The 15,062-nt window shown below is 41.1% G+C and overlaps 1 protein-coding gene across 3 annotated transcripts in view; it reads left to right on the top strand.

Annotated features, from left to right (window-relative positions):
* Positions 1-15,062, top strand: part of KIAA1549 (KIAA1549 ortholog) — a 151,989-nt gene that overhangs the window by 93,094 nt on the left and 43,833 nt on the right. For 2 of the 3 annotated variants that reach the window (XM_060107935.1, XM_060107933.1), the window contains exons 12-13: positions 1,248-1,363; positions 12,519-12,721. In XM_060107935.1, coding sequence (XP_059963918.1) covers positions 1,248-1,363; positions 12,519-12,721 — 319 coding nt within the window. The remainder of the gene's footprint in view (positions 1-1,247; positions 1,364-12,518; positions 12,722-15,062) is intronic. The other variant, XM_060107934.1, reaches the window with a different exon arrangement.

Raw genomic sequence — 15,062 nt, 5'->3', positions numbered from 1 at the left:
TTGGCTTTTCTCCATGTACTCCTCTTGTCCCCCATGTTAGCATGTGTGCGTGGATTCTGCATCGCCTCCCCCTGCCAGCTCCCCATTCCCAGCTAATTCCCATTCCACTTACCAAAATTAAGTGCACAGAGAACTGCTTGCTAACAGACTACCTACCATCACCCTGTGACCCTGTGAGACGGGCTAGAGCTGTGTGAAGACACGGTTCAGAATCAGGTTTTATTAACTTGACTTTAGATCAAAGCATGTTCAGGCTTTGGTATTGAAGCCTCAGATTATCAGCTTTCCTTTGAGTTTAGGAACTCGAAATCCTGATTTTCTGCTGAGAAGGGGAAAGTGTGTGATCATACCAACATTCAAAATGATCTTATAATTTCTGACTTAACAAAAAACCTACTGCAGGGTTTCTGGCCTAGTTTTAAGAATTTAATGAATGTTAGAACACACTCTTTACAAAAGAAGATGAATAATGTAGAGAGATATCATTTGCTTAATTACTTTGCAGAGTGAGAGTAAATCAAATCATTAAAGATTATTGAATATGCTAGTACAATATAGCAAAGTCTTTTTTTCTCCTCTGGTAGCTTCATGCTAAACATTTAGCACAACATCTTAATGTTCTGCATGGTTAATATCATATTTTAGCATGTCTCGGGCACCAGAATGTCTCGGCATTTCAGGAAGCCCAAAGAGAAGGGGTGTTAACTGATTAAGGATTTTCACTAGCCTGGTGCAACCTGGGTTCTGTGACACCCTTGCTTTTTATATATAGAATCAAATCTCAGAGATAATCATTGCCTTTGTGTTGTAAGTGTAGGCTTCTTCCAAAGATTTGGAGTTATATGGGGTGACTGCAGAACTACCCTGGCTTCCTAGGAAGTCTGCAGACCCAGCTAACGCCTAACCAAGCTTGAACTCCAGATCCTCTAATCCAACCCACGCCAGCCCCAGACTGCCAGTCCAAGCCCAGGGAGCTGGGGGACCATCCTCCACTGGGTACCTGGTTTCCTACCATTTGTTGAAATGAGCCCACTGAGCCATTTAGTCAGCTTTGTCAAGCTGTCTTCACAAGGTGACTGTGTGCTATTAATGTGGTCCTTGAAGATGCCATGCCATGAAACAATGTTTTGGACTGTTTGATTTCTCCCAGTTTTGCCTGGAAGCCTGACTTCCACATCCAGATGAATGTGACCTTTCCCCCCCTTTCTTTCTTTTTCCTAATGTTTGTATTTGTTTTGTGTCTGCAGAGTTTCTCCCTCAGATGCTGACTCTACAGTAAGTGAAGAGTCCAGTGAGAGGGAAGCAGGGGACAAGACTCCAGGAGCGGTGACCGATGGCAAGTCCCACAGAGCCCTACAGAGTGGTCTGTGACCCTTCTTGTTCTCCACTTTAAAAGTAGTAATTATGAGGGAATTCCCTGGTGGTCCAGTGGTTAGGACTCCGTGCTTTCACTGCTGAGGGCTGCAGGTTTGATCCCTGGTCAGGGAACTAAGATCCCACAAGCTGTGCGGTCTGGCCAAAAAAAAAAAAAAAAAAAAAAAAGTAATTATGAGGTTCCAATAGACTAGGGTTTTATACTACTTCAAATGCAGAACATTAAAAAAAACACAAAACCTGTGCAGTAGAATATTCATCATTCATTTAGTGACTTTCTCAGATTGACTGTCACCATCTAACACTGTTCTTGTGTCTGCATTGGGATGGGGCCATGCTAGAAGTTAGAGATTCACTGATATATTTTGAGGTTAACAGTCACCTTCTACTCTAGTGGCAGCTCGTAACGATTTTCCTCTCCGAAGGACAAGGAGGAACCAAACTAAAGAGTCTCAAAAACTGCATCCAGGATTCAGTGACCTTTTTGGGAGCCTGTTCAAGTATTTCACAGTTGTCACTGTTAGAAAGTTGATTATTTCTCATAGGTCCAAGTGCATTATATCTGGTCCTGGTCCTAGACCTGTCTTCCAGAAATAGTTGCGTGTGATTAGATGGTTTAGCATATATTTACATGTGTTGTCAGATGCTGTAACTCCTTAGGCCAGGTATGAAATGTACTTCACTCCCCTTCTAAAGAGTATTGTCATAAAACTTATGCCCTGCAGTAGAACTAAGCCCATAGGTCTTAGTAGACTTGGAGCATTTTTTGGCCTGATGACAAGGTAGCTTGGTTTTAGTTGAATTGATTCTGTTAAATGTGCTAGTACAGCTCTTATACTTGCTGGAGCTTTATTTATGCTTCAGGGTTGTGTTTTAGTAATGCAAAGAAAATTGGGGTGCCTCAGGATATCATTTTTATTTTTTTAAATTTATTTATTTGGCTGCGCCACTTGAGGGATCTTAGCTCCCCTACCAGGCATTGAACCCAGGCCCTTGGCAGTGAAAGTGTGGAGTCCTAACCACTGGACCTCCAGGGAGTTCCCAGGATATCATTTTTAATAGTAATTTTTATACTTACATTTTCATCACAAATTTCTTTGTATAAAGATGCAGTACAGAGTGAACTGTATTCTATTAATGAATAGATTCCAGTTGGAAGCTGGAGGGGCTGTTCTATCACTGTCATGTTTGTGACTTTGTGTGTCCCTTAGTCTTTGGGGCTCCTGTGGGACTAAACTAGCTGGTTTTTTGAAATTCCTTCCAGTTGTTTCTTTTTTTTTTTTTCTTTTTTTCTTTTTGCGGTATGCGGGCCTCTCACTGTTGTGGCCTCTCCCATTGCGGAGCACAGGCTCTGGACACACAGGCTCAGCGGCCATGGCTCACGGGCCCAGCCGCTCCGCGGCATGTGGGATCCTCCCGGACCAGGGCACTAACCCGTGTCCCCTGCATCGGCAGGTGGACTCTCAGCCACTGCGCCACCAGGGAAGCCCTGTTGTTTCTTTTTTAATGTTAAAAAAATACCCCTTAGAATAAGGGAAGAATAAAGAATTTTTTATTTAGCTCTAATTTCATAGAATCTTAAAAATTATTTAGCATTATGGTAACAGGTATACTGTTTCAGATAGATAGGATTAAAATCTAATTTTGATTCTGGGAAAGAAATATTTGGGGGAAAAAATCAGCTCTGGAGTTTCTTAATTTCTGTTAATTGCATATCTGAGAAAATCTTGCTTTTATTTCCTGTTTTTAAGTCCTTACTGATAGTATTAGAACCAGTATATTCTACATGGCTAACAAAAATCAAATATCACTCTCAACATATATTTAAAATCCAAGTAGTAAGCATGTCAGTGTTGGGACTCGACTCAGAGTTGGCCATGGAAGGAGACAAGAGGGCTAGATATTCTCCTGGGTCCTAGAAGCTCAGATGCCGCTATTGTGATTTGAAAATGCACCAGAATTTCTACATTATTTTCATACTTTAGAAAGATGGTTTTCTCACTACAAATATCAATTCACCTGTAAAAATTTATTTACTTCTTAAAAATTTTAATGCTGCCATAAAGGTGTTTTATTGCTTGCCTAGAACTTAGTTAATTAAATACCCTATAAAAATATTCTGAATTTTTATTCATAGCTTTTAAATTATTTTGTAATTCACGTAAAAATCCATCTTGTGTTGCAAATCCTAATGAAATACAAATTAATGGAGGTGGAAGATTGCTTGAGAACCATTCTGGGTCCCGCCTCCATGCTGCCCTGGGACCAGTGTTGCCGCTCACTACAGCGGGTGGCATAGCTGCTGCGTCTCTTTAGACTCCTTGGCAAGGCTTTTGACGGCTGTCACAAGTCATCCAGCATTTTCAGGACCCACCTTGCAATGGAAGCTGAGACAAGACCATTGTTTTGGTTTTGCATCAGTTCAAGGTTGTACTTTATTCCTTCCCAGCTAACCATTTTTGGAAGGTGGCTAGACCATGATGCATACCTTTACAACCTTCGAGACCCTTATGAGATTATTCACTCTGTGTTCAGTGTCCCTGCGTTCACAGTTATTGCAGTTTTAGAATAAGTCACATCATTACCACTGCTTCCCCTTAGCAAGTTGTGAAGACGGCTGAGGTTTGGAGTAACACACGTTCCTTAAGTGAAGGCAGCTACGTTCAGGCTACCAGTGCTGTGTCCAGGCATAATTCTAGTTTTCTCTGTCTCTTCTTTATCATCAGGAATAAACCCTGTAGGTAAGGATGGCAAATGCTGAGTATTTTCTTTATGCTCTCCGTAGGTTGCATGTATGCAAGGCTGTGATTTTTAAGTATTTTAAGTATTTAAGTATTTAGAACTTCATTAATTTGAATTCAGCAAGCCCAGATTCTGGAATCTCACATAGGAACTAAGCTGACATTTACTTTTGCACATGCTAAAGAGTTTGCAAAGCAAATTAAATTTTTAACAACATTGTAGAGTGACTATTTTGACTACATCTAACATCAGAGTTTCTCAAGTAATTGTGGAGGACACATTTATAAAATGATTGAGACCATAAATTATAACTCTCCTCTTTTCATTATAGTGAATTCCCAGAGGCCTCTTCGAGGTAGAATTTTATAAACTTAGTTGAGATGGCTAGTCATTTACTCATCCAGTTAGCAAATGTTTATTAAGGGCCTGTGATGGGTTAGGTGCTGGGATAGGATGAAGACGAAGAGACAGATGTGATCCCTGCCTCACAGGATATTAGTGTGGGTCACAGGCCTTAGTATTAATGCAGTGTGATGTATTTACCTGTAGATACTGAAATTATTATTTCTTTAAAAATGTTCTATTGCTTCGGTGTTTCAGTAATTCAGATTGCCTTTTCCTGTGTCATTCTGCTTTGTGGGCATTATCCTATACTGTAATTTCTATCATTATATATATATATATATTTTGTTTGTTTTATAATATTTGAAGAGAAAGGACTTTAATCCAAAGTCCCTACTTGCCTTAAGGCAGGAGTCACACAGTATTGATCTCTACGTAGCCCTTGTACTTCCCATTGGTCGTTATTATCCAGGTAGTTTTTTTAAAAAAAAAAATTGTGCAATGCATAGCAAACAATAAAAATAACTGTGTTTATAATATGTATTATATATATATTTCTATGTATAATAACCCAGTTTGTTTATATATATATGTATGGAGATATATGTATGTGTGTATATATAATATATGAATGTGACAAATAACAAACTGCTCTTCTCAGCCTTTTGGAAGGGCTGGGTTCCAGGCAGTATAGAAGTTGAGGGTTTTCTGCGTGTCCCCTGCTTCTCCTGTTGCAGTTGGTGCATTATAGAGTGAGGATCCAGGTGGGGAGTGGGATGGGGCATGGACAGGAGTCAGACACAGGCCTGCAGCTCCCTGGACCCAGGCAGGCAGACAGCACAGCGGGGAGGGGCCTTTCTTCCTGGTCACCTTTGCACCCTGATCTTGTTACCATCCTGGAGGAAAGCAGTCTCAGCCTTAGGTATCAGTAGCTTAATGGGACACCCTTGTGACATTTGCTGTCACTTTAAAAGTTTGGGTTAGCAAGGCTAGCCTTATCTGGTGAAGCTAATTATCTCCTTCTAGGCTTCTTGCCTGTAATTTGAGTAGCTGAAGGGATGAATGGCGGTGTCTGGCTGTGCTTGTATTGTGCAAATGATCAGGCTCCCTCCAGGCTGGGAAAGAAAGCTGGAGAATAGCCTGAATCCAGACAAGTTTGCCTCCTCAACAAGAGAGATGTCTTCATTCACAGAGCTATGCACATACTTTCTAATCACTTGGGATAGCAAATGAATATAATTCAAATTGAGAGGAAGTACAAAGATTTATGTACCACTGATGTGCATTCCTTCTGTACAATATCAACTACTACCCCTTACTGCTTTGCTCAACACTTCTTTTTTTAATTTTTTAATTTAATTAAAATTTTTTATACAGCAGGTTCTTACTTGTCATCAATTTTATACACATCACTGTATACATGTCAATCCCAATCTCCCAATTCATCCCACCACCACCCACCCACCACCACTTTCCCCCCTTGGTGTCCATATGTTTGTTCTCTACATCTGTGTCTCAATTTCTGCCCTGCAAACTAGTTCATCTGTACCATTTTTCTAGGTTCCACATATATGTGTTAATATATGATATTTGTTTTTCTCTTTCTGACTTGCTGCACTGTGTGTGACAGTCTCTAGATCCATCCACGTCTCAACAAATGACCCAATTTTGTTCCTTTTTATGGCTGAGTAATATTCCATTGTATATATGTACTACATCTTCATTATCCATTTGTCTGTCGATGGGCATTTAGGTTGCTTCCATGACCTGGCTATTGTAAATAGTGCTGCCATGAACATTGGAGTGCATGTGTCTTTTTGAATTATGGTTTTCTCTGGGTATATGCCCAGTAATGGGATTGCTGGACCATATGGTAATTCTATTTTTAGTTTTTTAAGGAACCTCCATACTGTTCTCCATAGTGGCTGTATCAATTTACATTCCCACCAACAGTGCAAGAGGGTTCCCTTTTCTCCACACCCTCTCCAGCATTTGTTGTTTGTAGATTTTCTGATGATGCCCATTCTAACTGGTGTGAGGTGGCACCTCATTGTAGTTTTGATTTGCATTTCTCTAATAATTAGTGATGTTGAGCAACTTTTCATGTGCCTGTTGGCCATCTGTATGTCTTCTTTGGAGAAATGTCTATTTAGGTCTTCTACCCATTTTTGGATTGGGTTGTTTTTTAATATTGAGCTGCATGAGTTGTTTATATATTTTGGAGATTAATCCTTTGTCCGTTGATTCATTTGCAGATATTTTCTCCCATTCTGAGGGTTGTCTTTTGGTCTTGTTTATGGTTTCCTTTGCTGTGCAAAAGCTTTGAAGTTTCATTAGGTCCCACTTGTTTATTTTTGTTTTTATTTCCATTACTCTAGGAGGTGTATCAAAAAATCTCTTGCTGTGATTTATGTCAAAGAGTGTTCTTCCAAAGTTTTCCTCTAAGAGTTTTATAGTGTCCAGTCTTACATTTAGCTCTCGAATCCATTTTGAGTTTATTTTTGTGTATGGTGTTAGGGAGTGTTCTAATTTTATTCTTTTACATGTAGCTGTCGAGTTTTCCCAGCACCACTTACTAAAGAGACTGTCTTTCCTCCATTGTATATCCTTGCCTCCTTTGTCATAGATTAGTTGACCATAGGTGCGTGGGTTTATCTCTGGGCTTTCTATCTTGTCCCATTGATCTATGTTTCTGTTTTTGTGCCAGTACCATGTTGTCTTGATTACTGTAGCTTTATAGTATAGTCTGAAGTCAGGGAGTCTGATTCTTCCAGCTCCGTTTCTTTCCCTCAAGACTGCTTTGGCTATTCGGGGTCTTTTGTGTTTCCATACAAATTTTAAGATTTTTTGTTCTAGTTCCATAAAAAATACCATTGGTAATTTGATAGGGATTGCATTGAATCTGTAGATTGCTTTGGGTAGTATAGTCATTTTAACAATATTGATTCTTCCAATCCAGCAGCATGGTATATATCTCCATCTGTTGGTATCATCTTTAATTTCTTTCATCAGTGTCTTATAGTTTTCTGCATACAGGTCTTTTTTCTCCCTAGGTAGCTTTATTCCTAGGTATTATTTTTTTTGTTGCAATGGTAAATGGGATTGTTTCCTTAATTTCTCTTTCAGATTTTTCATCATTAGAGTATAGGAATGCAAGAGATTTCTGTGCATTAATTTTGTATCCTGCAACTTTACCAGATTCATCGATTAGCTCTAGTAGTTTTCTGGTGGCATCTTTAGGATTCTGTATGTATAGTATCATGTCATCTGCAAACAGTGACAGTTTTACTTCTTCTTTCCAATTTGTATTCCTTTTATTTCTTTTTCTTCTGATTGCCATGGCTAGGAGTTCCAAAACTATGTTGAATAATAGTGGTGAGAGTGGACATCCTTGTTTTGTTCCTGATCTTAGAGGAAATGCGTTCAGTTTTTCACCATTGAGAATGATGTTTGCTGTGGGTTTGTTGTATATGGCCTTTATTATGTTGTAGTAGGTTCCCTCTATACCCACTTTCTGGAGAGTTTTTATCATAAATTGGTGTTGAATTTTGTCAAAAGCTTTTTCTGCATCTATTGAGATGATCACATGGTTTTTATTCCTCAATTTGTTAATATGGTGTATCACATTGATTGATTTGCGTATATTGAACAATCCTTGCATCCCTGGGATAAATCCCACTTGATCATGGTGTATGATCCTTTTAATGTGCTGTTGGATTCTGTTTGCTAGTATTTTGTTGAGGATTTTTGCATCTATATTCATCAGTGATATTGGTCTGTAATTTTCTTTTTTGTAGTATCTTTGTCTGGTTTTGGTATCAGGGTGATGGTGGCCTCATAGAATGAGTTTGGGAGTGTTCCTTCCTCTGCAATTTTTTTGGAAGAGTTTGAGAAGGATGGGTGTTAGCTCTTCTCTAAATGTTTGATAGAATTCACCTGTGAAGCCATCTGGTCCTGGACTTTTGTTTGTTGGAAGATTTTCAATGACAGTTTAAATTTCATTACTTGTGATTGGTGTGTATTTTGTTTCTTCCTGGTTCAGTCTTGGAAGTTTATACCTTTCTAAGAATTTGTCCATTTCTTCCAGGTTGTCCATTTTATTGGCATAGAGTTGCTTGTAGTAGTCTCTTAGGATGCTTTGTATTTCTGCGGTGTCTGTTGTAACTTCTCCTTTTTCATTTCTAATTTTATTGATTTGAGTCCTCTCCCTCTTTTTCTTGATGAGTCTGGCTAATGGTTTATCAATTTCCTTTATCTTCTCAAAGAACCAGCTTTTAGTTTTATTGATCTTTGCTATTGTTTTCTTTGTTTCGATTTCATTTATTTCTGATCTGATCTTTATGATTTCTTTCCTTCTACTAGTTTTGAGTTTTGTTTGTTCTTCTTTCTCTAGTTCCTTTAGGTGTATGGTTAGATTGTTTATTGGAGATTTTTCTTGTTTCTTGAGGTAGGATTGTATTTCTATAAACTTCCCTCTTAGAACTGCTTTTGCTGCATCCCATAAGTTTTGGATTGTCGTGTTTTCGTTGTTATTTGTCTCTAGGTATTTTCTGATTTCCTCTTTTATTTCTTCAGTGATCTCTTGGTTATTTAGTAACATATGGTGTAGCCTCCATATGCTAGTGTTTTTCCGTTTTTTTCCCTGTAATTGCTTTCTAATCTCATAGCGTTGTGGTCAGAAAAGTTGCTTGATATGATTTAAATTTTCTTAAATTTACTGAGGCTTGATTTGTGACCCAAGATGTGATCTATCCTGGAGAATGTTCCATGTGCACTTGAGAAGAAAGTGTAATCTGCTGTTTTTGGATGGAATGTCCTATAAATATCAGTTAAATCTATCTAGTCTATTGTGTCATTTAAAACTTCTGTTTCCTTATTTATTTTCATTTTGGATGATCTGTCCCTTGGTGTAAGGGAGGTGTTAAAGTCCACCACTATTACTGTGTTACTGTCGATTTCCTCTTTTATGGCTGTTAGCATTTGCCATATGTATTGAGGTGCTCCTATGTTGGGTACATATATATTTACAATTGTTATATCTTCTTGGGTTGATCCCTTGATCATTACGTAGTGTCCTTCCTTGTCTCTTGTAACATTCTTTACTTTAAAGTCTATTTTATCTGATATGAGTATTGCTACTGTAGCTTCCTTTTGATTTCCATTTGCATGGAATATCTTTTTCCATCCCCTCTCTTTCAGTCTGTGTGTGTCCCTAGGTCTTAAGTGGGTCTCTTGTAGACAGCCTATATATGGGTATTGTTTTTGTATTCATTCAGCAAGCCTGTGTCTTTTGGTTCGAGCATTTAATCCATTCAAGTTTAAGGTAATTATCGATATGTATATTCCTGTTATCATTTTCTTAATCGTTTTGGGTTTGTTTTTGTAGGTCCTTTTCTTCTCTTGTGTTTCCCACTTAGAGAAGTTCCTTTAGCGTTTGTTGTAGAGCTGGTTTGGTGGTGCTGAATTCTCTTAGCTTTTGCTTGTCTGTAAAGCTTTTTATTTCTCCATTGAATCTAAATGAGATCCTTGCAGGGTAGAGTAATCTTGGTTGTAAGTTCTTCCTGTTCATCACTTTAAGTATATCATGCCACTCCCTTCTGGCTTGTAGAGTTTCTGCTGAGAAATCAGCTGTTAACCTTATGGGAGTTCCCTTGTGTGTTACTTGTTGTTCTTCCCGTGCTGCTTTTAATAATTTTTCTTTGTCTTAAATTTTTGCCAATTTGATTACTATGTGTCTTGGCGTGTTTCTCCTTGGGTTTATCCTGTATGGGACTCTCTGCACTTCCTGGACTTGGGTGACTATTTCCTTTCCTGTGTTAGGGAGGTTTTCGACTATAATCTCTTCACATATTTTCTCTGATCCTTTTTCTCTCTCTTCTCCTTCTGGGACCCGTATAATGCTAATGTTGTTGTGTTTAATGTTGTCCCAGAGGTTTCTTAGGCTGTCTTCATTTCTTTTCATTCTTTTTTCTTTACTCTGTTCTGCAGCAGTGAATTCCACCATTCTGTCTTCCAGGTCAATTATCCGTTCCTCTGCCTCAGTTATTCTCCTATTGATTCCTTCTAGTGTAGTTTTCATTTCAGTTATTGTATTGTTCATCTCTGTTGTTTAATTCTTCTGGGTCTTGGTTAAACATTTCTTGCATCTTTTTGATCTTTGTCTCCATTCTTTTTCCGAGGTCCTGGATCATCTTCACTACCATTATTCTGAATTCTTTTTCTGGAAGGTTGCCTATCTCCACTTCATTTAGTTGTTTTTCTGGGGTTTTATCTTGTTCCTTCATCTGGTACATAGCCCTCTGCCTTTCCATCTTGTCTGTCTTTCTGTGAATGTGGTTTGTGTTCCACAGGCTGCAGGATTGTAGTTCTTCTTGCTTCTGCTGTCTGCCCTCTTGTTCAACACTTTTTTTACACTGAGGGGAAACCTGTATATTTTTCACTTATGTTCGAGGTTTCAAAACTTATGCTTTTGTTTAAAAATAGTTTCAGCATGCCTTCACTGCTTCTCTTGGCCTGTTGGCCGTTTATTTTCAAGCAGTGTCCAGAGCGTCTAGAGGTGACCTGTGGCTTAGAGGGAGGGCATGAGGGATCTTAGTGTGTCTAACTGGAGAGTTCTTCCCATCCATTCAGCCCCTCTTCATCTTTTTCTTTGCCTTAAAAAAATTTTTTTTTTAATTTATTTTTGGCTGCATTAGGTCTTCGTTGCTGCATGCGGGCTTTCTTTAGTTACAGTGGGTGGAGGCTACTCTTTGTTGTGGTGCGCGGGCTTCTCATCGCGGTGGCTTCTCGTTGCGGAGCATGGGCTCTAGGCATGTGGGCTTCAGTAGTTGTGGCATGTGGGCTCAGTAGTTGTGGCGCACAGGACTAGTTGCTCCGCGGCATGCGGGATCTTCCCTGACTAGGGCTCGAACCCATGTCCCCTGCACTGGCAGGCGGAATCCCAACCACTGCACCACCATGGAAGACCCTCTTTGCTTTTTTAAAATTGAAGTTTATTAGGATTATTTCTGTTATAAAAGTAATACTGACTAGAGAAAATCCACGTTACAGAAAATACAAGAAATTGGAGAACATTACTCATTATACCAAAATCCAGTCCCTGTTAAAGTGTTTTTCTGTCTTTTTCTCTATACATTTAAATATTTTTCTTCTTTGCAGTTCTGGTTACTTAAAATAATTCATTGTGGTAAAATATACATACCATACAATTTACCCTTTTAACCATTTTTCAGTCTTCTCTTCATCTGTTTTGTTTTTTTTTTTGCGGTACGCGGGCCTCTCACTATTGTGGCCTCTCCCGTTGCGGAGCACAGGCTCCGGACGCACAGGCTCAGTGGCCATGGCTCATGGGCCTAGCCTCTCTGCAGCATGTGGGATCTTCCCGGACCAGGGCACGAACCCGTGTCCCCTGCATCGGCAGGCGGACTCTCAACCACTGCGCCACCAGGGAAGCCCCTCTTCATCTGTTTTTAAAGTGGGAACTAATTCCGTGAAGGCAGCAGCTTTTTCTTCTCCTGACTCTTCATTTTCTTTCTTCATCAGAACTGAAAAGCCAGAAGCCTTAATCATTCACCGGTACTTGCCAGCAGGTCCACAGTCCCCTGGTCTTTTGTTATCTCAACAGTGTAATTGCCTTGCAACTAAATTTATATCACTTCAAATGAGCATGGACATTCAGAGTTGCCATAAGTGTTGTCCTCCAAGTTCTGTAAATTGCTACTGGCCTACCCACGTCAGGCTTCTCCTGTCCTTTACCCTGTCTTACTGAAGACTTTGAAACACCTTTAGACAAAACAGGGCCATTTGGGGCACAAAGTGTCATAGTGATTTTCATATCTTGCCTACGGATATTTGTCATTTTTAATGAGGCTGAAGGAGATACTACTTAACCCAGACAATTTAAGCTCGAATAGTGACATTTCAAGTACTCTGCCATGGAGTTGGGGATGTGTTTTTGGTCAGGGGCCCATCTGATGATTCTTTAAGAAATCCCTAATTGTGATGATTTGCTTTCTTTACAGTGACTTTATTTCTTAATTTTGCTTTTCCTTCTGTTCCAGGGGCAGCACCCAGCTCGGGGAATGAGCAGCATTCCTCAGCCTCCATCTTTGAGCATGTGGACAGGATCTCCCGCTCCTCGGAGGCCAGTCGGCGGGTCCCCAATAAGATTCAGCTGATTGCCATGCAGCCCATCCCAGCACCTCCAGTTCCGCACCCCATACTGGCCGACCGAGTGGCCGAAACCAACAAAATTAACAAAGAGGTATTTGGTTTTATGAAAAAATACATTAATTTAAAAAAAAGGGCTTCCCTGGTGGCGGAGTGGTTGAGAGTCCGCCTGCCGATGCAGGGGACACGGGTTCGTGCCCCGGTCTGGGAGGATCCCACATGCCGCGGAGCGCCTAGGCCTGCGTCTGGAGCCTGTGCTCCTCAGCGGAAGAGGCCACAACAGTGAGAGGCCCGTGTACCGCAAAAAAAAAAAAGCTTAAAAATGAAGTTAGTGTCAAAAATATGAGCTAAAGATACGAGCTGCTCACAGATGTTCTTAATTTTAAATCTGGTACTCAGTGTTTTTAGATCAGATACCATTTAAGGACACTAGTAGGCACACTGGTGGATGTGCAGATTAAAGACCAGGGGCGGCTATCCTTAGAATGTCCGCCTTAGCCCATGGCTGGGGTTTGGGGATTTGGATCTTGGAAAGATTCCCACCATTCCCAGAATGGAGTGGCTCGCTGTGCCTGCACTGTTTGTACAAACAACATGATTTATGCTGAACAACTCTTGCTTCTGGGAGTCTGGGATTTTGGTACATGCTAGGCAGAGGGTTCCTATGTGACCAGCCTCCAGTAAACATCCTGGACATTGAGTCTCTAATGAGCTTGCCTGGTAGACGTTTCACATGTGTTGTCACAGCTCGTTGCTGGAGGAATTCACATCCTGCGTGACTTTTCTGGGAAAGGACTCTTGGAAACTGTGCCTGGTTTCCTCCAGACCTCACCCTGTGTGCCATTCCTCTATGCTGATTTTGCTTTGTATCCTTTTGCTGTAATAAATTGCACTTACATTCTGAGTCCTGAGAGTTCTCCTAGTGAATCGTTGAATGTGGGGTAATCTTGGGACCACAGTAGACTCTGTGATCCCTGATAGATCTGCTCTGGCCCCAAACATCTAGGTAAGTCTTGGGAAGAAAATGTATTTCCAGTGACTCCTGGAACAGTGAGTTAGATCTGCTTTCCTCCTAAGATTTGGGGAACAAGAAGGCCAGGTCAGGTCACTGTTAACTTGAACTTGAGGAGTTTGACCTGGGCTGGACCATGAGTGGAATGAATGCTATTTAGGGTTGCACACATGGTAGCATCATGACTGTCAGTTTCTTGCCTATAAGAGGTACCTGCTGCTGTTGTGAGTTCTGCCAGGTGAACTAATAATTGATGCAATTCAATCCTTAAAGTGGATCATCTTACAGAAGTCTTAGCAAGAGTTCTTACACATTCTCCTCGCCACACCTCATTGGCTCCTTGCCAAGGACATGACCAGAAGAACGTGCATCATGGATTCAAAGTGACACGTGCTGTCCCTTCTCACTGATACTCAGGAGCCCTGACCCTGCATGACGCCGGTCCTAGCCTAGACCCATGACCCCATCAGTCCTGTGTTGCACGTGCCTCACACGGCCATGAGTAAGCACCCTGGAGGGGGTTCTCCGTGTGGCCAAAAAAAGAAGAGAAAGAGCTCACCAGGCCTCACAACTGGATAGCACTCATCGCCACTTTTTTCTTTTACTGTCTTTAAAATGTATTTGATGCATGCATATGGTATAGGAAACATATATATTGATTATAAAGTATAAATTGAAAACCCAACTTAAGAACAAGAGCATTATCAGTACTGGTGCACCTACCTATAGGCTCCATACATCTCAGTGGAAATGTTTTCTTATTAGGAGGTTCTGGTGCAGATTCCTAGCATGTCTTGGTCCTCCTGTGGGGACCTCTTATATTTTAAAGAACAGTTAGATCCTGATAGAGTAAGAGGGGCTTCCTGAATCCTCCTGCTGGGAAGTTGTCAAGAATCTCATCCACCTGACCCTCCCTCAAGCAGTCGCAAGGAGCGTGTGGCTCCTCGTCCACCGTGCCCTGGCCAGGAGCGTCCCACCTTGTCTTAGACGTTGCTCCTGCTTTCTTCTCCCAGTTGGATGCCTAGTTTGGTTTCCCTTTTTCCCTCTGTCTCCATCTCGCTTGCTGTTAAGTCCTCTGAAGCAGGGCTAAGGGCTTAGAAAACAAGGGGATGCACCTCCATGAAGGAAAGCATTCCCCGTCTGCTCTCCCCGACAGCTCAGCCGACCTGCCGCTCCCGGAGCTGTGGCCTCGTTCCCCCAGACCGGCATCTGCATTCCTGCTTCTGGCCCTCAGCACCTTGGTGCCTGCCCTGCACACCCTCTGCCCACTTCCCTCCCTGCCCTGCTTCAGAACCAGCCGGCTCTTGGAGACCCAGTTCAGGCCCCTTGTAGCCAGCGAGGATGTGTTTCCACACGTGTCGATTTTCCTCTTTGAGGAGGGGTGTCTCATGGCAGGGGGCTTGTTTTGGTAACACTAAACATC

The sequence above is a fragment of the Mesoplodon densirostris genome, chromosome 9 (genome assembly GCF_025265405.1).
Source record: "Mesoplodon densirostris isolate mMesDen1 chromosome 9, mMesDen1 primary haplotype, whole genome shotgun sequence".
NCBI classification, from domain to species: domain Eukaryota; kingdom Metazoa; phylum Chordata; class Mammalia; order Artiodactyla; family Ziphiidae; genus Mesoplodon; species Mesoplodon densirostris.
This window is presented reverse-complemented; position numbering and strand designations above follow the sequence as displayed.